Below are 21,311 nucleotides of genomic sequence, written 5' to 3'. Positions count from 1 at the left end.
ACTACATCTTCCAAATAAAACCCAACACAGAGGTAAGAGCAGCGGCCCATGCATGGAATTTATTGTGTGCTATTGTTTATAAAATACTCGGATAGTCCTGCACATGCATAATATTTCCAACTTAGACAGGCGACCATACAGGGTGCACTTTCTGGCAAACAAAACAATAGATGGTTCCGCTGCCTGGAGCTCTGAGTTGTATTCCAGGGCATAAGGTTAGCAGGCCACCAAAGTAAAAGGAAATACCAAACTACAGTGGCAATCAATACAGATCATTAATTGTGAAAAGTCAGCACATGGTTCCATTTAGTTTAACCAAGCAGTTCTGTAACTATCAAAAGAAAATGTTCAACATGCAGTCTTGACTTTTATGCTTCCACTAACATCTGAATGATTGAACAGACCATTGCTTCTATACTGCATTGCTTAATCAAAAACACTGTCAGAACATTTTAAAAATTTCCTTTGCATCAAAACATAAAAATGATAGAAAGCCAGCAGCAAATCACCCTGGTGGCTATTTAAGCAACTTGAATACTCACAATAAACTAAAATTATTCATAACATCTAGGTAACCTATACATGTCGTATCTGTACATCATAGGTCTATATATTAAATATTTGCAAAATGAAAACATGCATACACAAAATACGTCAAGTTTTACAGACATGATTTGAAAATTTACTTTGACAATGTACAAACTTCTTTTTAAGTACCTTAAATGAGCAATTCTGTAATTCTTCATAATTTTGAAATTTAGAGGTTTTCTTCTTAAATCTCTGGGGTGAAAATCTCAAAAGATCTGAGCAAAAAAAGATCCTAAATTAGTTTTTGGATTTGTGTTCAAGTAAGAGAATCTGCCTAGAAACAGGTTATGCATTCATAACTGAAAAACCAAGACCATGTTACAGAATTAGCCACATTTAAGAACTATAGACCTGAGGTCAGCATTTTGTATAGATGCCAACTGGGTTTCTCAGCATTTTGTCCATAATTCAAAATACAACTTAGTAACCTCAGAAATGTATTTTAAGACCATGCTAATTCATCCTTTAAAGACATTTCATGGGAAAATAAAAAAGTCCACATTAGCGCTTAGGATTGCATGTGAAGTCATGGTTGAAAAACAAAATCTAGTTCTATTAAGGGAAAAACGAAACTTCTTTGTAAACTTAAATGTGTGAACCACAAGCATAAATGGAGGTGTAATTGCCCTCCACTGGAAATTGCCCCAAGCCCCTTGCTCACTGCTGTCCACCTTGGCAGCGATGACCCAATCCTATCAGAAAGCACAACATGTCCCAGGGCCCTCAAGCCTCCATCCAGGAAGGGGGCTAGAGTCTCAAAAGCACAATGGTTTCTCCAGAGGGACCGTGACATTTATAGTCAGCTTGACCGACCCCTCCAGTTCCTCAGGTGATCTGTCCATTTGGAGCCCAAGATGTGAGAGTCCCTGGGAAGCTGTGGGTCACTGGGCACTATGGTTGCCAGTCCCATGGTTCTCAGTGGCATGTGCGGTGTTCAGAGAATTGAAACCATCTTGCTGTACAGCATCTTTCCGGGGTGGCATTCTCTCATTGATCCTATCCAAACCCTTTGCCTCTTCAAAACTGCAGATTCTATGTGGTGGAGAGAATCCTCGTATTGCTTAACAAAATGCAAATTTGATAAGTCAGTAGTTGAAAAACATTTCTGAGATTTCAAAAACACAATTTTTAAGAAGAAAGAAATTAGCTGTATGTAGCAACATTTAAATCTTTAACGAAACCTATCCCCATTCCAGACTTCCCCTTAAAATGTAAAATGTTTAAACCTAAATATAAAAATAATAGCTTCATAGATATCAAATGTTAGCATAGCCTTTAAAACACACACATACACACACACACACACACCCCTCCCCAGACCCCCAAATCAACCTCCAGGCAATGGTCTCAGTCTGACTTCTATTACACCAATTATCACATACCCTAAGATCATCAGTGAATATAACAGTAAGGCAGCAACAAGAGTATGGGCAAGTGAAGAGGCTAAACAAGGTTAATCCTAAACATACAGATCTGCACTAAAAGCTTGGGAGGAGAAAGAGGTAAAGTTAAGTTGAAATTTAGCAGATGAGAACTATTTTGGAGGTCTCAAGGTTTCATCACCCCATTACCACCAACATGAAATGAAAAAGGTGGGAAATGCCTCCAAGAGTTAGATCTGTGTTTAGCTGACAGCAAAAAAGTATACGCAGTTTCAAATTTTAGGAGACGTCTTCCTTAATTCACTGGCCATTCACTATATGTTCTTTGAAAATCCAAATGAAAATATATGCAATACTCCTCTAATTGTTTTCTTATTTACTTCATCTGCAATGACACATCCTCCATTATTAAATATGTATAGAAAAGATTTCTATATTGCTGGTAATAATCTGGTTGCTTCAATATGTGCAATTCCTGGGAGTCAGAGTCTGTATATGTGAACCAAATAAATGGTTGGGGCAGCAAAGCATTCAGCAATGTGTAATATCAAATCAACACATATCTCTATTTTTTTTTATTAATTCACTTCCACCCTGAAATTATTTATCTTCTTTCTTATGATATATTTATAAATATAACATCATCATCAAACACTAGCCCAAACTGCAGCCAAAAAAATTTTATAGTGATAGCTCCTATTCTAGCTCGTAAACTATTGAAAATGAGCAAAAACAAATGTAAATCTCATTCACTTGGGAAAAAATAATCTGAGTAGCATAGAATTACAAAAAATATGATATAGAATTTTATTTGCAACCTTAAATGCTATGATATTATAGCATAATATTCTGTATTCTAAAGAATTTAGGGACATTAAATGCTGGTGCACACTATACTAATGAAGGGGAAAAAAACAGACTGCCACTATGGAAATCAGTCTTTATGACTTAAAAAAAAAAAAAGAAAGAAAGAAAGAAAAGAAATGTGACGGTTAAACTTGATGAGTCAGTGAGTCTGATTCATCTTGGGCTGTGTAAGTTAGGAGTAAGACACACCCACAGGATATTCTCTGATGCCCACCCACACACCACAGATCTCTGCCCAGCACAAGGACTCTGATCGTACCTTTTTCAGCCTCAATAGCCTCAACTGTGGCTGTACAGAAGTGAGCAGAGGCATGCAAAATGAATGAGAGAGATGAGAAGGGTCATATTGTACAGCAGAAAAGGCAATGATCACTTAAAATATCACAGTATCCCAAACTACATCATCATTTATAATGTAACATAAGTAGTACCCATTATAATAGAGAGCCCCATCCAATCCCCAAATTCTGACACAGCACAGTTTACACACAGCACTATGACAACATTGCTCAGCGCACAAAACACAAAGACCTATTGTAAACAGAGATGCCTCAGCACCCATGCAAATGCACTCCGATATTAATTACTCATCTTGAATTCAGTGTTCTGATGGCCTTGGAATTTTCTGAAATGTTTATTATATCACATTCATCACAATTACAAGGAAATTCTCTAGGGTGAAATACTGATGAATTTATAGAAGAACAAACAGGAGATTCTGTTTTTCTTGTCTACTGAAACAATGCTCATCCCCAGGTAATATAAACTAGAAGGGGTCAGCAATGCTTTTCCTCTCGCTCCTAATTCATATGGCAAAGCATAAGCTGCAAATGTTGGTATGTATACAATTACATTTAAGGACAATAAACTTGGTGAGTTACTCTGCAGCTCTGTTCTTTGTGGGTACCTAAAAAGACCCCTCTTGTCCACTAGGAACTTCCTGTATCAATGGTGTTTCAAATATTTAAAAACAATAACATCAATAGCCTTAAAAAGATTCATTTATGTTCAGTTTATCATGAACTCAAATCTGCCTCAAGTAGTAATTAACAGCCTTCATTCTCAAGTGAAGACAGAAAGGTTACTAAGCATCTTTTCAAGTCCATCTACCAAATAGAGAGGAATCAAGAGATAGAATTGAGGTCTTACAGGAAATAAATCCTAATTATTTGATGATCGGGACATATGCATAGGTCCTATGAATGAAAGAGACATTCCTGGTATAGCTTCACTTTGACCTATTTAGAAAATCATTATCTTTTGTCATAAATTTTTATAGTCAAAGATTCTTTTCGCTCATTTCTGAATTCAAACTGTAAACAGCAATCACACTGAGGACCAGGACCAGAGATTACAGAGGATAGTATTTCCTGACAATATACCTAGTCTCCACTTTACCCAAAGTGCACTTACTCAAAATACTTATAACAATAATGTCCCCTCCTTTCTATTTTGTTTCTTCTACAATAAAGCCAATTAGAATAACTACTTATGAAATGATCTTTCATACATGATTTAGAAATGATAAATTTTATCCAAAGCTATTATTAATGTCAAAGGATACTGATGAATCTAAAGAATTAAAGTAGAGTAAATTAGAAAAGATTACTGATCTTAATCAGATAGTAAAGTGAATTAGGGAACCAAAAGAAGTAGGATAAACACTGAATAAAGGAAGAGTTAATTTTCCTGTTAAATTATATTACCAATTAAAGCAGACATACTTATTGTATACCCACTGTACAAACAGCCAATTACACTTAGCATACTTGGAAATCTGCCCACACAGAATTTATCTAAACTGAAAACTGATATAAATGACCCATCTCTACTTGATCAGCCCTAGAAAACCCCTAGTCTTCAAAATGTGGACTATTTCATTCATAATGAATGAGAAATGAAATGGGAAAAAAATGCCCATCAGAATATGTCTTAAAGAGTTTGTGGTAATAGGAGCGATTTCATAGGAAATATTTTATAACCTATATATAATAATAAAAATTAACATCAATATAAGAATTAGTATATATTTGAGGGTATCAATTGATCAAAAGTCTATTAATAAAATTTTCAAATTGTATACTTTTGAAATCATTCCATGGGCTCTTAATTTTATGGAAAAGCATTTTCTAGGGTAAATTATATTCTGTGCTTTTTCTGGAGACTAAATGATCCTAAATGTTTTTCAGAATGAAAATAGGTATCACATTCAAAATTGCGTACCACTTTGAGCTCGAATTCTTAGAATTGAAAGAAGATAAACATTAAGCTAAGAGAAATATCTAATAATTAAAAAAAATCTATCTGAAAGGCATTATTTTCCTTGATTTGTTTTCAGTTTTAGAGGGCATCTTGGTATGGCCTCTGTAAGTTAGAGTATTGTGCCATCTCTAACCATGTTCCTCAATACTACACAGAATGAGTGGTCAAGAGGAATTTAACATTAGTAAAATAGACATGGCCACATATTTTCCCTGGTGAAGGAGCCAGCTTCCAATCAAATTTCCATGAAAAAATGTACATCAAATCTTCCTCCAAAAGAACTGTGTAGTTTATAAAAACACTTGAGAATTACCATAAATTAACTTTTTAAGTTACTAGGAAGATGATTTTTATTTTCTGATAAGTTTACAGTAAGTCATGATTTAAGAATTTTCTTTTTGTAGTAATTCAGTTATTCACACTAACATCAGCAGATATATCTACTAAAATAAAAAATGTGAGAATTTTTTAAAAATACACAGATGCAGTTTTGTATGAGATTTTGTTATTTGTTTCAAAATGGGTTTATTTTCTGATCAGGAAATCACTTCAACCAAATGCTTAAAACTATCAGGAGTCAATCCTGGCAGAGCTATGGAGCAGCCTAGTCTCTCCATTTAAACCCCTTAAGCTCAACATCATTCAGCAAGTTACTCTATGCTAGAAATAGTCCCTCAGTAAAGCTAACTTTCAAAACTTTCCTGCAATTGGGGGTGATTTCAAAGTTAGAAGACTTAGCTTCAGGATGCATACAAATTAAGAACAAATAGAAATGCTGAGCTGTCAACAAAGTATACAGTTAGCAGGTGCTAATTGTGAAATATGAAAGAAAGGTTTGTCATGGCTATAACATGAAAGTAATAATTATCCAAAGAAAATTGAGAGGTGACTATAGTGTAGATTTATTTAAGTATGAGACCTTTTTGGTTTTCTTTTTCTCTTCTGAACAGGAGGAAGGGCCTAACTTTTAACTTATTGAAATTCACCCTTTTCAACTTATTGAAATTCACCCTTTTGCATTTTTGCTAGTCTTACTGAATGTTTATTAGGATCTTATTTTAATGTCTGTTCATGAAATTCTTTTTAGCTTACTTTTATGTTTATAAGAGAAAACAAATTTTGTTTTAATTTAAAAAACCCTCATTCAAATAAAAATTGAAACTAAAAAACACAGTGGTACTTCTCACATAAATCAGTGGTGGTAGCAGACAATACAATAACATATAAAATAGAACACAAAAGGCTACAAGTAGAAATTATCTGTCTACAGGGAAAAATTCTCTTTATTTCAGCATTTACTATAAGACTGAATGAAATGGTGGATAAAAGCAATCTGATTAAATATGTTTAAAAAGTTAAATTAATTTTTTTTTAAATTTTACCATAAAGAAATTGTTAATCATGACTAAGGAAAACATCATATCTGTTGCTGCTGGTTTTAATAGAGCAATGACCCTTGGAGGGCTGTCACAAATGACAATAAAACATAAATTAAGGCTTTCCATATTACGTTTTTTTCTTTCCAAACACAAAGGAAAGATATCTAGACTTTGATTATTGTGCATAGTCTGTAATATTCACATCACTCTCTTCTATTTAATCTACAATGGGCTTTCAAAAAGTTAACCCAGTATTTACACAAATATTTACACCCAAAAATGTTAGGTTTTTTTTAAACATAAAATATTCAATGAGCCAGATTACAGGAATGCTTTACGTATAATTCTTTTTATTTTCATGCAAAATAAAGGCACACTTAATAACACCCTTTCAATTTTGACTTACAGGATTTAAATTCAACCCCTTATAACAATGACTTAGTATCTAATGTTACATTCATGTTCAGAATGCACAAAGTACAGCAACAAATGCAGCAAACCTCTAAACGAGGTGCTACAAAGTTGCTTCTACATCAAAAGACAGACAAGTGTCTGATAGAGTAATTTAACATACTTTTACAGACATACAGCTAACCTAAAGAAAGACAGACAGATTTAGGAAAGCAGCTACATCTGCAGAGGAAGGAAACAGCATGTTACAGACAGTTGATTATACATAGAACATTTGACAAACACCACAGAAAACAAACTTTGTCATCATTTTACCAGAGTACAAAACCTTGCATAAATCTTTTGGCAAGTGAAGTGCATAAGCAATATTCTAAGACCCAAGCAGATTGTTAATTCTAAAATTAAATAAATGCCTATAAATATAAATATAGTCAAATACAATTACATAAATTAAAAAAATAAAAAATAAACTTGGAATTACATTTCCATTTTAGTAATATGAATAACCTTGATTCACATTCTAAAGTTGGGGCTTTCAAAAGGAAATTGTGCATTAGACAAATGAATAACTAAATATTCCACACATTATGACATGAGCTGTTCCCATATCATTTCATGAAAAAATGAGAAACTGATCACTATTTTCATTTGAAAGGAATACCCATTCTATCAAGTTTCTGCCCTGCTCATACACTATCTATCATATAGCATTCTGCCTGTGTCAGCTGCTGAGACATGAACTGAAAAGCAAAAGGAATTCCCTGCATGCATTATGTGTACTGTTAGCAAAAGAGTGAGGTGTGCCCCAGTCCATTTGAGGCACAGCAAGTTGCATAACATCATTACCACTTTGCAGGGTCTGCCGTCCTCCAGCCAACACTCCACTAGGCAACATCCCTGTGGGAGTCAGGCCCTTGAGTGTCAGCACACTTTCACTCTCCTCCCTATAGCAGAGAGATACAAGAAGAAACATCAGAGACTTCCAACAAGTACTTTGTTCAAAAGAGGAGATGGGACCCAGATGAAGGCCATGTATATAACTTGATATTTGTGGTTATTACCATATTTTCCTCAATTCAAAGATATACCTTTTTCCATATTCTAAATGTTTCAGATATGAGCGTGTGTCTTACAACTGAGTGATATATTGTTTTTCCCTGAGTTTTATTTCATTAAATACGTGATGAGAATCATCATTGATTGGCATCATATAACTGAGAAAATGTGGGATTTCACAAGCTTGAAAAGTTCAAATGTCTGATATAATCAGATTTGCAAATACATTTATCTGACCATGTTTAACACATTTAATACATGTAACACAATTTTAAGGATACATTTAACCCAGGATGATAATTTATGATTCCAGCAAAAGTGACTTCTTATATGGATGAACAAGTTCATCAGAAATACTCTTAAAAAGTGGGGCTCCCTGGTAGCTCAGGTGGTTGAGCACAGCGCTGTGAAGCTGTTAGCAGTCTCAGTAGCACAAGTTCAATTCCTGACCAGCCAGAGAGATACCCACATGGCACGGCAGACCTCTCCTGTCTGGCCCACTGCTCCCCTCAGGAGTGTATTTCAGTCAGTCTGCCTGTTTTGTTTCCTGCCCTGTCTCTGGTGAATCCTCTCACCCTCCCGTACATCTGGCCTGTACCCCGGTTCCTGTATGCATGAATAAATGTTTAAAAAAAAAAATACTCTTAAAAAGTGCCCCATCCTTCTTATCCTGCTCTAGTTTTCAAGGTATAAACCTAGTGCTTTCATCATAGAAGAACAAGAGATACCAAAGGTGAGCTATAATAATAAGCCAGAGTCAAAGACCCTAATTTCAAAATTAACTTGTGCTCCCTTTTTTAATATGTAAATATACAACTTCTTTATAAGAAGAATGCTACTATATTGCTTTTAGATGTCAAGGAGGACACTACCTGCAACAAGGTACAATAGAAGTAATTTCTGTTAAACAAATAATCAGGAAAATATATCATTACCTGAGAACAGAGAAGACCCTTGCCATCTTGCCAATTGCTCGGATTTTGTTTCTTATGATTTCTTTCCGGGCTGCAGCTGAACCTACTTTCAATGGAATAAATAGAAAGACAGACTCAAGTTTAGGGCATCCACAGTTGCATGATTCTCTTATAGTCTGTTCTATATATGCTCATCTGAACCAACACCAAGTCCCCTGCCACCAGTTTACATGGAGGAGATTACCTGCCAAAAAGCTTCTCACTCCCTCACTCCCTCAACTCAGCAATAGTTTAACATCTGGGGTCTGATACAGATAAAAATCGGAAGTAATCCATAAACTTTATGACTCTGACACTACTGCCTAATCAATAAAACAGCAATGGGAAAGAGACTAGTGCCCAATCTACATCACAAATCAGAGAACAAAAACATGATACCAACTCTACAGCCTTTTATTCTCATGAGAGTTTATAGCATGCAAACTAACAGACAAGAACAACCAATAGCCCTGTAGTCTTCTCTTTAATGACCAAGAAAGACCTTGACATGCAGCTGGAAAAATCCCATCATACTAACACAAAATAAGCTTCTTGTCCTAAATTGGTCTAAAAACAATGGCATGAAACAACTACTGCACAGCCGACCCCAACCTAAGGACCATACCAGCATTTCAACAACAATGTAGATCTCAACCTCATGGACCAGGTGTCCCCCAAGGTCATGCAAATATACACAAATTCTTACATCCCTATGTGAGTATGACACAAGGAGAGTGAGCAATGAAAAGATGCCCTAAAAACATGACGAAAGTATCACTAGTACTGCACTTCTTAAGGATTAGATGTGTTGCCAATCACTGTTAGAGCAGAGAATAGCTAGATCTTTGATTGAAGACTCAAAGATTATATTTTCCTTTCCTTGACCTCCAGAAAGAACAACATCAATCTCAGTTCTATTATCTCATATATAGCAATTAGAATCACTCTGAACCCAAGAACATGGTTCCTTAGAGTTCCTTTTCCACATGATGAAAACACACATATGGAAGCACCATGGTTGAAAAGAAGTAAAGGCTAAAGACACTAGACCAAAAGGGGCCTTATGTATACAGAGATATGAACAACCGTTAAGTTTTCTGGGCTAGAGTACACATCATTTAAAATTCAAGCAGCCCATAAAAGCATATAATTAAAACTAAAGATGATGACTTGACATTATTGCAAGGAAACAGAAAAAGATATCCAATTTCAAAGAAGGAAACACAGAATGTAATTTAGAGGAAACAGGCTCCATGGCCAGGTATCTGAGGGGTGATGTTCTGAGCCCTGAAGCTACAGCTTTCATAAGTCCAAAACTTTGTACCATGGCACTTCACAGGTACTTTTAAGATGCCCAAGATTACTAAGTCTCAGAATCATAGAATATTAGAATTTGAATAAATAAAGGATATTGCAAAGTTCAACCTCCTCATTTTCTAAACAAAGAAAAACTAAGTTTACTATGTGTATTGTCCAAGATCAAAAGGTAAATATAATTATCTTTGAATGAATTAAGATAGGTGTTTTGTTTTACAATTGGCAGCATTTTTAAAATAGCTAAACTGGGAGAAAGGAGTATGGGGGGTGGGTAGAGGGAGAATGGCTGTAATGAGGTACATTCATATTTTCAGCCTTCTTACGTAATAGTGAAACTGAATGGTATGTAAACTATACTAATTTCAAATTTTAAAATTCACTGGAATATAAAAACACTGTACAAATCAGGGTTTTAAACCAGTCTACAAACACATCATGCATAATATTAAAGTAAATGTTCACAGTAAAATTACTCTGGGGAGTAAGACAGACAATCAAAACACCCCTAATCATGCAGGGAAAAGTACAAAACATTACAAATAAGCAAAAGAATGAAATTTTTTCAAAAAAGGAATGAAAAAGAGGGAAATATTTCCATGCACAGAAAGACAGATATCTTGGAATATGACTTCTAAAAACACCAAATTCTAAGTCAGATAAAACTTAAACTAAATTTACACAAGGCCCAAGAGGACACTGAATAAACAGTACTCAATGAACAATGCTAACTTACATGGACATGAGGATAACTTATGAAGTCATATTTCAAAACAATATTACTCTGTCTGGTCTGTACCTTTTTTATTGCCATATATGAGCCGTTCTTCAGATGGAGAGTCCAGAAAAAAGGAAGTGAATGATGGAGAAAAGGTGGTTGAGACAAATAAAAAGATAGAGATTTAACTTGGCAGTGGTACTAAAGAATGAATGTAGAAAGAAAGGGAGAAAAATGAAGGCCCTGAATTAGAAATTTGAAAAATGTAGTACTGTAAGGTCTGGCAAATGAAAGAGGGATGACACTGAGCAGAGCTCTAGAGGAAAGATTTTTTAAAAGGTGTGTTCAGAAGAAATTATGGACAGAATGACTATAATATTTGATGAAGTAGACAAGTTAGGGACAAAAAAACACATGAAAACACATAAGACTGATAAACGACTGTACTAACAATAATTGTACATTTATATTGATACCCCTAAGGAAATGTGTCACCGTGAAAGTATGTTAAGTGAAAAGTAATGACACAAATGAGATACAAACTCATGTGGTTCTTCAAGGACACCAACATCTGCAAAATCTGTAGTATATACAGAAAAATGTAGGTAACTTTATAAACTACCTCATTGGAAAACTTTACCCACCACCAATAAAGGAAAGGCTGTCTCCCACACTCCCTAATAAGGAAAGCACACAATTTCTTGAACTTTGTAGCACTTTTGCACATACTCAGGAACAACAGTATGTGCTTTCTGTTCCCAATTCAATCTGGGAGTTTGAGAGACATCTTTTGCAGAAACAGCAACAGATTGTTTCAAAGCAAGTAACAGCCCTGAGAGTAGGCAGAAAAGATGTTTCATTTTCATATCTTCCATTTTAATGCTGAGATACATGATTCCATTATTGGAAATACAAAGTTTTAGTTTAGCAGAACTATAACACATACAGATTATGTATTTCCTTTACCAAAATCCAAAGATAAATATCTGAAAGAAAGAGCATCCACTCTATCACAGAAATCAGTGTCAAAATTCTCTTTAATGATTAAATAAACCTTTAATAGGAATATTATGTACATTTATACATGCAATGTTTATGCAAAGTTTTGCCTTTAAAAATAACCCTACACACACATTAAATAATACAGAACACCAAACAAAGATCATCACTGTAGAAGGAGAGGCTTAATTCCTTTACCCAATCTTAGATTTGAATATGCAAAAATTACTCTTTCCTTCCTGCCACTGAGATATCTCCAGTTCTGCTCTCTCTCTTTCCCCTACAGAAAACCTAAACCTTATCTGCCTCTCAAAAATCCCTACCCCATTTAAGCTTTCTTTCTAAATCAGATTTCTCTCCAGGCCCAATCCATAAGCTAATTCCACTAATGAGTAGAAAAGGGGAAGGACAGGACAGAAGGAATGCTACCATGGCGAAAGGAAAGGAAAAAAGATGAATAGTGTTAAGGGGAAGAGATAAGGGAGTATGAATAAGTAAGGGAAATAAAACTAGTTCCAGTAGTTCTTTTCCCTACTCCTGCTTAGTATAACCAAATCTCCCCTTTCCTTCATGCTTCAATGATCTTTCTCCTTCAAACCACTCTCCAGACCTGGTCTTAAAATGTTCTTGGAATTCCTGGCTCCTAATGCTTGGTAATGACAGATTAAAGAAATGAGTAAATGCAGTTGCCATACTGGCAGTAAAGGGAGATCTATTTCTAGTATTCAAACTTGAAACTGTATTTCCTGTAAGAAACATGGTCATAAATGGTGCTAACCAATTTTTCAAATTACTTAAAAGTGGGAAAGAATTTTCATCCTCTTCATTCTATGGATAAGAACCTGAGGAGCTAGGTGACTTTTCCAATTACTACTGGCATAGTGGTAACACCAAGACACCAAAACCGTTATTTTTTTTTCACTAAACTTTCCTCCCTCTTTAATGATCAAATTTCATTCCTACTTGGAGTGCAAGAAAGATATAACAAGTGGATAAATAAGCACTATTTATCATTTATAGGAAAAATGTTGGTTAAGATATATAAAATCTCAAAAGAAGGAATATAATAAAACTTTGTTTCATCCAGGTTAAATCCTCAAAAATTACTGAGTATCTACCTTCATATAAATAGGTATCTAAACCAGCATTTATATTAGACTTAACAAGGAAAATGAACTAAAGCAATACCTATCACCACTTATATTTAACACATTATATTGATACAACTTGTTTAAGAATAAAATGAAATAAATGTAAAAATGCAGGAAAAAATAATAGTATCAACAAATATGCAAATACATATTTTTTAAAGTTAAGGAAAACCAAATAAAAATTACCACAGGGAATAATTCTGGTAATTCAGGATGTTGAGCAAAAGATAAATCCATAAATATATAATGTATTCTTTTATACAGTTTGAAAATACAATGAGAGATACAAATTATAAAATACTATATAAGATATAAAATCATGAAGTATTAATTTAACTAGGTGTAACAGTTTTTTCCCCAAAGAAATACTACACAATTTTAAATGGAATAATCTTATATTAAAAATATAAGGTAAATTAGCTATGTAGAGCAAGAAATTAGCTATGTAGAGCAAGAAATCTTTACCTTAGTATAAAAAACTAAACATTATTTAAAACTTCCCAGAATGACATGGTGATTTAATGTAATACCAATTAAAACTCCTACTATATACTTCAAAGAACTTAACAAATATAAAACTACATGAAAAAATTAGTGTGTTATATGCCCAAAATTATTTCAATCATTTATCTCATCAATACCTATAACATTATCATCATTTTGAAGATGAAGAAAAACTGAGGTTCAGAAAGGGTAACCTGCATTAAGGCCACAAAGCCATTATGAGAAACTACAATCTGAATCCAGATCCAGTCTGACAACAGTGGTAGCAGAATAGGGAAAAGAAATATTTAATTAAAACCATTTAAAATTGTTATGGAAAAAAAGGACAATGAAATATAGAAGAACTGAAAACTTCTACATAAACATTAAAGGAGAGAATTAAAATAAGGAAAAATAAACATTACTTATTAAGTAATATTGTCCAAAATAAACTGATCTAAATATACTTAACTCCAATTAACAAAACAACAAATGAAGAGCACAAGCAAATCTCTGCCTGCCATCAATCAAAAATGGCAACAGCAGACATCTGTACATAGTCACTTTGTACTTTTTTTTTTTTTTTTTTAAAGATTTATTTATTTATTTATTTATACAAGCACTGGGTACAGTCAGAACTGCGGGAGGGTGAGAGAATTCACCAGAGCCAGAGCGGGGAGCAGAGCAGGCAGAAGGACCGAAGTACACTGCTGAGGGGAGCAGCGGGCAGCAGGAGAGATCTGCGCGCCATGTGGGACCCTCCTTCAGTGGCCGGGGAGCAGCTGGGGATCGAACCGGCGCCGCAGAGGCTGCGGGCAGCTTCGCAACCCAGCGCTCAACCACTGCGCCACCGGGGAGGCCCAAGTACTTTATTTTTTTTAAGGGAGATAAATTTTTTTTTTTTTTTAAGATTTATTTTTATTTATTTATACAAGCACTGGGTACAGTCAGAAGCGTGGGAAGGTGAGAAAATTCACCATAGCCAGAGCGGGGAACAGAGCAGGCTGACTGAAGTACACTGCTGAGGGGAGCAGCGGGCGGCAGGAGAGGTCTGCGTGCCATGTGGGACCCTCCTTCAGTGGCCGGGGAGCAGCCGGGGATCGAACCGGCGCTGCAGAGGCTGCGGGCAGCTTCGCAACCCAGCGCTCAACCGCTGCGCCACTGGGGAGGCCCATCACTTTGTACTTTCAACACAACAGTGTTTGTACTTAAGTTCTTCGTACTTAAACACAACAGTGTTTAAGAGTCAAACATGCTTTTAAGTAGAGAAGCTGCTATATAACTTCACTCAGATTTTACTTGGTAAGTGGTCAACTGAGATGGACAGTTTACCCAATTAGATAACTATACTGTAATTTTTCCCTTAGCATCATTAGAAATCAAAGAAATGTAAATTAAACTAATTTACTGCTATATAGCCACCAGACAAAATAATGGCATTGTGGTCTCAGGTAAGTTACTCAACCTTTCTGAACTCAGTTTTTTCATCTTCAAAGTAAGGTTATGTTATAGGTATTACAATAATGATTGAAGTACACAGCCCACTAACTTTTTCATATAGTTTTCTACTAATTTGGCAAATTCTGTGAAATATTTAATAGAAGCCTTAATTATTACACTAAATCAGTATCTAAATCTAGGAAGTTACAAAAAAATACTTAGTTTTCCAACTCAGTTTCAGATCTTCTGGCACTTCATATTCTAATTCTTCTGCAACATAATCTGGAAGTTCATAGCTAAAATAATGAAGCTAGAACTCTTTTATATTCTTTAACTCTATAATTCTCTTCAAGAAATTTATTCCAAGAAGAAAATGAAAACTATTGTACAGAGATATTTATTGCATGCTTTTCAAAAGAATTTAAAGCAACCCAATACCAAACAATATGCCATTAACTATGAACATATTTTACCAATACGCAGACCATGTTTAATACAAGGAAACACTTACATACTCATTACAACTATGAAAAGTACGCTACAACAAAGATGTGAGGGGAATATAGAAGGAAATAGTTTTTAGCTTGCAAAATTGTTTTCGGCTACTCGAATTTAATAATTAAATGAAAAGGTTTTAAATAAAAATTTCAAAACAAAATAAAGGGACCTTTGTTTCTATGGTATTAATTTATACCATAAATGCAAAGTGGGTCACAGATTTGTTGGCTTACTTAAGAAGTAACAACCTCACATAATTTTGTTTTTATGGAAAAAATGCTGCTTGAAATTCAAACTAAATGAACAAGTGGTCTCTTAGAAAATAATCACTCTTAATGGGAACAGTCTTACTACAGTTTTGGAAGGAAAAAGTTCAAGTATGTTTCTAATGCCTTAAAAAAAATACTGTACCAAGGAAATAAAGCATTTTTTATCCTCTGTTTTCTAAATAATCCATACTCATGAAGAACTACAACCTTTTAATACCTTTCAATTTTCCTTTTTTCTGTCAAATTTCCCCTTTTCCTAAAATTCACCTTCCCCATACCAACAAAAATTAATAAAATCATTAAAATTTCTTTAAAATCTTATAGTATCTGAAAAAAGTATCATTTATCAAATAACATAGTCATCTGAAAGCAATGAAAATATTTTGCAAAAGTGTGTGTTGAAGATAGGCAGTTAAAAGGTACCATTTCACAATAAAAAATAGTAAAATGAATAATCATACCATCAAACTGGTCTTCACCTTCAGTCATCAGTTCATCATCAGAGCAAATACTCAGAACATTTACCAACATTTCTGTCACTATTCAAAAAAAAAAAAAAAAAAGTTTAACATTAGCTGATGATATTCAACGATCTGTATATATAACAACAATTATTTATATAAATGGTAAAATAATTTTAACCTAAGAAGATTTAACACATTCTGATAACAGGAGTGAGAGAATAAAAAAAATAAAGATTTTCAAAATCAAAGAAATTTTATAGCAAATTGAGAAAGCTTTAGTGCAATGTTATTTGGTCTCTCAGGAAAAGGAGATAGGAACAGAGAGGAATTACATCTAGATGTATACACCTAAAATCTTCATTCATGACACAGCATTGAAGCGTAAGGAAAGTAATCATAGCGCTGCTCCACTGTTTCAAAAAATCCTAGAGTTCAATCCTTTAAAAATTAACTCCAACAGGGGCCTCCCTCGGGGCGCAAGGGGTTAAGCACTGTACTATGAAGCAATCCACAGCCTCTGCAGCACAAGATTGATCAGGGAGAAACACACATGGCCAGGGAGAAATGCACATGGCTCAGCAGACCTCTCCAGTCTCGCCTGCTGCTCCCCTCAGCAGTGTATTTCAGTCTGCCTGTTCTGTTCCCCAACCTGTCTCTGGTGAATTCTCTCACCGCCCCCCGCCACCCCATCTATGTGGCCTGCACCCAAGCTCTTGTATGCATAAATAAATAAATCTTTTAAAAAAAAAAACTGACTCCAACAACTCCGCTGAAACTTAACTATAAAGATTTCTAATGACCATTTAACAATCCAATCCCTTAATTCTTTACTAGGATTAATCTTCCTTTACCATTCTATATATTTTTTTCTTTTGCCTTTGTTTCCAAGATTCTGCTCCTTTTCGCTTTGCTTCCAGGAGTCTCTACTCTTTTGATTTTCTGATCTTTCAGACAACTTTTTCCCAAAATTTGGATGTTCTCAATTCTTTCTGTGGTTCTGGTCTTTCTATACTCTCAATTTCTTGGTAATTTCATCCATTGCTATATGGTTTTAAGCATCATCTTGCTGAAGATTTTTCCAGTCTATATTGCCAGTCTTAACCAATCTTCAGACTCTAGATTTCCTTGCTAGTTTTACTGTGATCCATCTTAAACTATGTATATAATGACTGTTTTCCCTGCTAGAATGAAAGTTTCACATGTGATGTGTTGTTGTGTTTACCACTGTATCCACAGAGCCTAGAATAGTGCCTGGCACATGACAGCCATCCAATAAATATCTGACAAATGAGAAAATAAAAAGGAATGGTAAAAGTAAATTTCAAATTAAAAATGCCTTAAAAATAAATTAAAATGCCTGTTAAATATTAGTCCTGGCTGTCCTGATGGCACCTAGAAATGAACAAACTCAAAACAAAATGCAATACTGTCCCTGTTGTTCTTCCTACAAATATACTGATGGTATACCACTTGCCAGGCATTGTGCTTAAGCTCTGGGATTGAGATATAAAAAGCTTACTCTCTTCAAAAATTACTAACTACTGAAGGGGATATATATCTATCTATATACATATAATATATAGATATACATATACACACATATATATATACACACACCTATCTCTATACATATATATAAAAATAGATATATAGATAGATATATAAAGTGACAGGTGTGTTGTAAGTATGCAGAGGTATGCAAAAGATCCACAGGGCAAAGGAAGGTTTCTGGTATAGGAATCATTAAGCACAGAAGGCAGGTAAGGCAGGTAAGTTAGAAAAAGTGTGAAGTAGGGCCTCCCCGGTGGCGCAGCGGGTTGAGCGCAGCGCTGTGAAGCTGTCTGCAGCCTCTGCAGCGCCGGTTCGATTCCTGGCCAGCCAGGGAGAATCCCACATGGCGAGGCAGACCTTTCCTGTCTCGCCTGCTGCTCCCCTCAGCAATGCTTTCAGTCCGTCTGCCTGTTCTGCTCCCTGCTCTGTCTCTGATGAATCGTCTTACAACTCTGGCCTGTACCCCAGCTCTTGTATAAATAAAATAAATCTTAGGGGAAAAAAATGAAAAAGTGTGAAGTAGTCATACTTCAATGGAATAGTGGAAGAGAACTGAGCCCAGAGGGGCCTCCCTGGTGGTGCCAGGGTTAAACACAGTACTATGAAGCAATCCGCAGCCTCTGCAGCACGAGTTCAATCCCCGGCCAGGGAGATACCCACATGGCGCAACTGATCTCTCCTGACTTGCCCACTGCTCCTCTCGGCAGTGTATTTCAGTTGGTCTGCCTGTTCTGTTCCCCACTCTGTCTCTGGTGAATTCTCTCAATCTCACACTTCTGGCATGTAACCCAGTTCTTATATGCATAAATAAATCTTTTTAAAAATTAAGTAAATAAAATTAAAAAACAAGTCTTGCACTCAGTAAAAAGAGAACCTATTTTAAAAATGGGCATAGGATTTAAATAAACATTTCTCCAGAGAAAATATATACATGGCCAAAAAGCTCATGAAAATATAATCACCATCATTATTAACTAGGGAGATGCAGATCAAAACCATAATGAGATGCAACTTCACAGACAATATAGTGGTTGTAATTTAAAAGATACACAAGTTGGCAATAATACAAAAAATCAGAAGCATTATCCATTGCTGCCGAGACTGTAAAATGGTTTTGGAAAATAGTTTGGCAGATTCTTAAAAGGTTCAACATAAGAATTACCACACACCCAGCAATTCTACGACCAGGTTCATTCCTAAGAAAAATGAAAACATGTCTACATAAAAACTTACACATAATGTTCACTGCTGTATTACCTATAATAGTTAAGAAGTAGAAACAACCAAATGTCTATTAGTTGATCAATGGATAAACAAAATATGACATCCCTATAACAGAGTATTATTTGGTCATAAAAAGGAATGAGGTCCTGATTCAAGCCACAACAATGGATGAATGCTGAAAACATTATGGCAAGAAGTAGTACAAATGACCACACATTATATAATTCCATTTTTACAGGAAATTGCCAGTATAGGCGAATCTATGGAGAAAGAACTAGTGTATGCCTAAGAGCTGGCAAGGAGAGGAGGAGGAAAGAAATGGGGAATAACTACTAATGGACACAGAATTTTGGGGGGAGGATGATGAAAATGTTCCAAAATTGATTGATGACAGTTCTACAACGCTGAATATACAAAAAAAACCACTGAACCATGTCCAATTCAAATGGGCCAATTATGTGGTATGTGAATTATATCTCAACACTTATGAAAACTATAAAAAACTAAGTAGGCATGAACTTACAGGACATAGAACATTCAGGAAACTGGCTGCGCTGTGTTACGGCTGGTACACAGAGAATGTGAAAGAGAAAGGTAAGAAGAGAAAGAAGGGAAGGTCCAAAGACTTTGTGTGGCAAGTTCAGATTTATCTTGAAAGCTACTAAAAGACATTTATAGATATTAAATAGTAGTTTCTAAATATATAGTATTTTTCAACCATAACCTTAACTGGAAGGAAAGGCAAGAAAGTCCTAACACAGCAACAGCTAAATAAAGACATCAGATGGGGAAAATGTTATTTTTTTATTGAAAAATCAGATAGATTTGAACTATTTATAAAAAAAGCACCTGAAAGAGTTTGAAGATACAGAGGATTTAATTGATAAAATAAGTTTCCTGAAGAAGCACAAGGTAAAGGAATCTCAATTAAGTTAGAAGAATTTCCTGGATGGAAGGGTTATTTCTTCAACAAGAGAAGAATTCAAAATGAGTGCATTTATAAAGCAGGTAAATAGTAGATAAAGTTCCTGCTAGGGGTATGCTTTTTCTCTAAGAATGAGTGAAGTTGCTAAAAGAAGCAAGCATTTAAGAAAAAAATAAATTTTTAGAGTATATCTTAAGGGAAATGGGAGAAAAGGCAGACTAGTAATATAAAGGATGTTTGAGTACTGTTGAGAGTCCAATTAATCAATTCATAAGGCTGTATAAATAATCTCCATCAGTGCTCTGTACCAGGTTATAACAAGGGAGAAAATGGATGGTTGGACTTCACTAGGACTAATAAACTATAAAACAAGGGAGAAGGGCCTCCCTGGTGGCTTACAGGTTGTCTCAGCACTAATACCATGACAACCTGAGTTCAATGCCCAGGGAGGAAGCTAACCCACATATGGCAGAGCAGACCTCTCCTATCTTGCCCACTGCTCTGCTTAGCAGTGTATTTCAGTAAATCCACCCGCTCTGCTCCTCACTCTGTCTCTGGTCAATTCTCTCACCACCCATACCTCTGGACAACACCCCAGTTCTTCCACGCAAAAATAAATAAAATCTTTTTAAAAAGAGGTGGGGGGAAGGGAGTTTGAGAGTATATTAAGGAAAAGAGCCAAGAGGAATTTTACTAATAAGAAAATGGCATAGCCAAAGTCCAAAGATCACAAAAAACATAAAGAGCAGCAACTGGATTGCTAGAATAAGTTTTTTCACTAGATAATATTAATGACACCATCATCAACAGATTCAAAACATCCAAATCTTCAAATACCCTTAAACATGCGTCCTCATTAAGTCTCACTGATTCAACTTCCACAATTTTTACAGTTCTCCCTTGCTTTCCTAATGCTACCAGGGGTTTGTTGACTCTTCATGTAGCCACATAACAGGTATCTCAAAATGCTAGTCTTCCTTCCTGTCTATTTTACCAGAGTAATTTTTTTTTAAATGACTATCATGCTCATATTTTGTTTCATGGGCTTCCCGCCACTTATCGAAGTTCTAAATTGTGTGTGGTGATCAAGGTCCTCATGGTCTAGCCTTGACCAAACTTGTTACTCTTTTCCTACTATGGTCCTTCATATATATTACTCATTAATTAAATCAAACCTCTCAACAGTTGTCAGAGACCTTTATGATCTCTAGCTTTCAGACTCAAGTTTGAGAAGTTCTCTTACTTAAACTTTCCTTGCCATAGTGCAATTCTACCATTCAAAGGCAAACCTTATTTCAAATGCTACTTTAATCCCTCTGATAAAAATCACTTCTTCTTATAAAACTAAGTTTATAACCATGTTACATTTTATTATAA

The 21,311-nt window shown here is 35.1% G+C and overlaps 1 protein-coding gene across 6 annotated transcripts in view; it reads right to left on the bottom strand.

Moving 5' to 3' along the window:
• Nucleotides 1-33: 33 nt before the first annotated feature.
• The window catches only part of PPP3CB (protein phosphatase 3 catalytic subunit beta), a 50,265-nt gene continuing 28,987 nt past the window's right edge, over nt 34-21,311 (bottom strand). For 3 of the 6 annotated variants that reach the window (XM_037497946.1, XM_037497950.2, XM_037497952.2), the window contains exons 10-14: nt 16,232-16,309; nt 8,881-8,965; nt 7,736-7,833; nt 3,097-3,126; nt 34-1,648 (exon numbers count right to left, since the gene is read on the bottom strand). In XM_037497946.1, coding sequence (XP_037353843.1) covers nt 1,470-1,648; nt 3,097-3,126; nt 7,736-7,833; nt 8,881-8,965; nt 16,232-16,309 — 470 coding nt within the window. In that variant the 3' untranslated portion in view covers nt 34-1,469. The remainder of the gene's footprint in view (nt 1,649-3,096; nt 3,127-7,735; nt 7,834-8,880; nt 8,966-16,231; nt 16,310-21,311) is intronic. The other 3 variants (XM_037497947.1, XM_037497948.1, XM_037497949.2) reach the window with 3 other exon arrangements.

The sequence above is a fragment of the Talpa occidentalis genome, unplaced genomic scaffold (assembly GCF_014898055.3).
Source record: "Talpa occidentalis isolate TD23 unplaced genomic scaffold, MPIMG_talOcc4v2.1 talOcc4.8, whole genome shotgun sequence".
Classification (NCBI taxonomy): domain Eukaryota; kingdom Metazoa; phylum Chordata; class Mammalia; order Eulipotyphla; family Talpidae; genus Talpa; species Talpa occidentalis.
The sequence above is the reverse complement of the archived record's forward strand: the minus strand, read 5'-3'. Positions and strand labels throughout refer to the sequence as shown.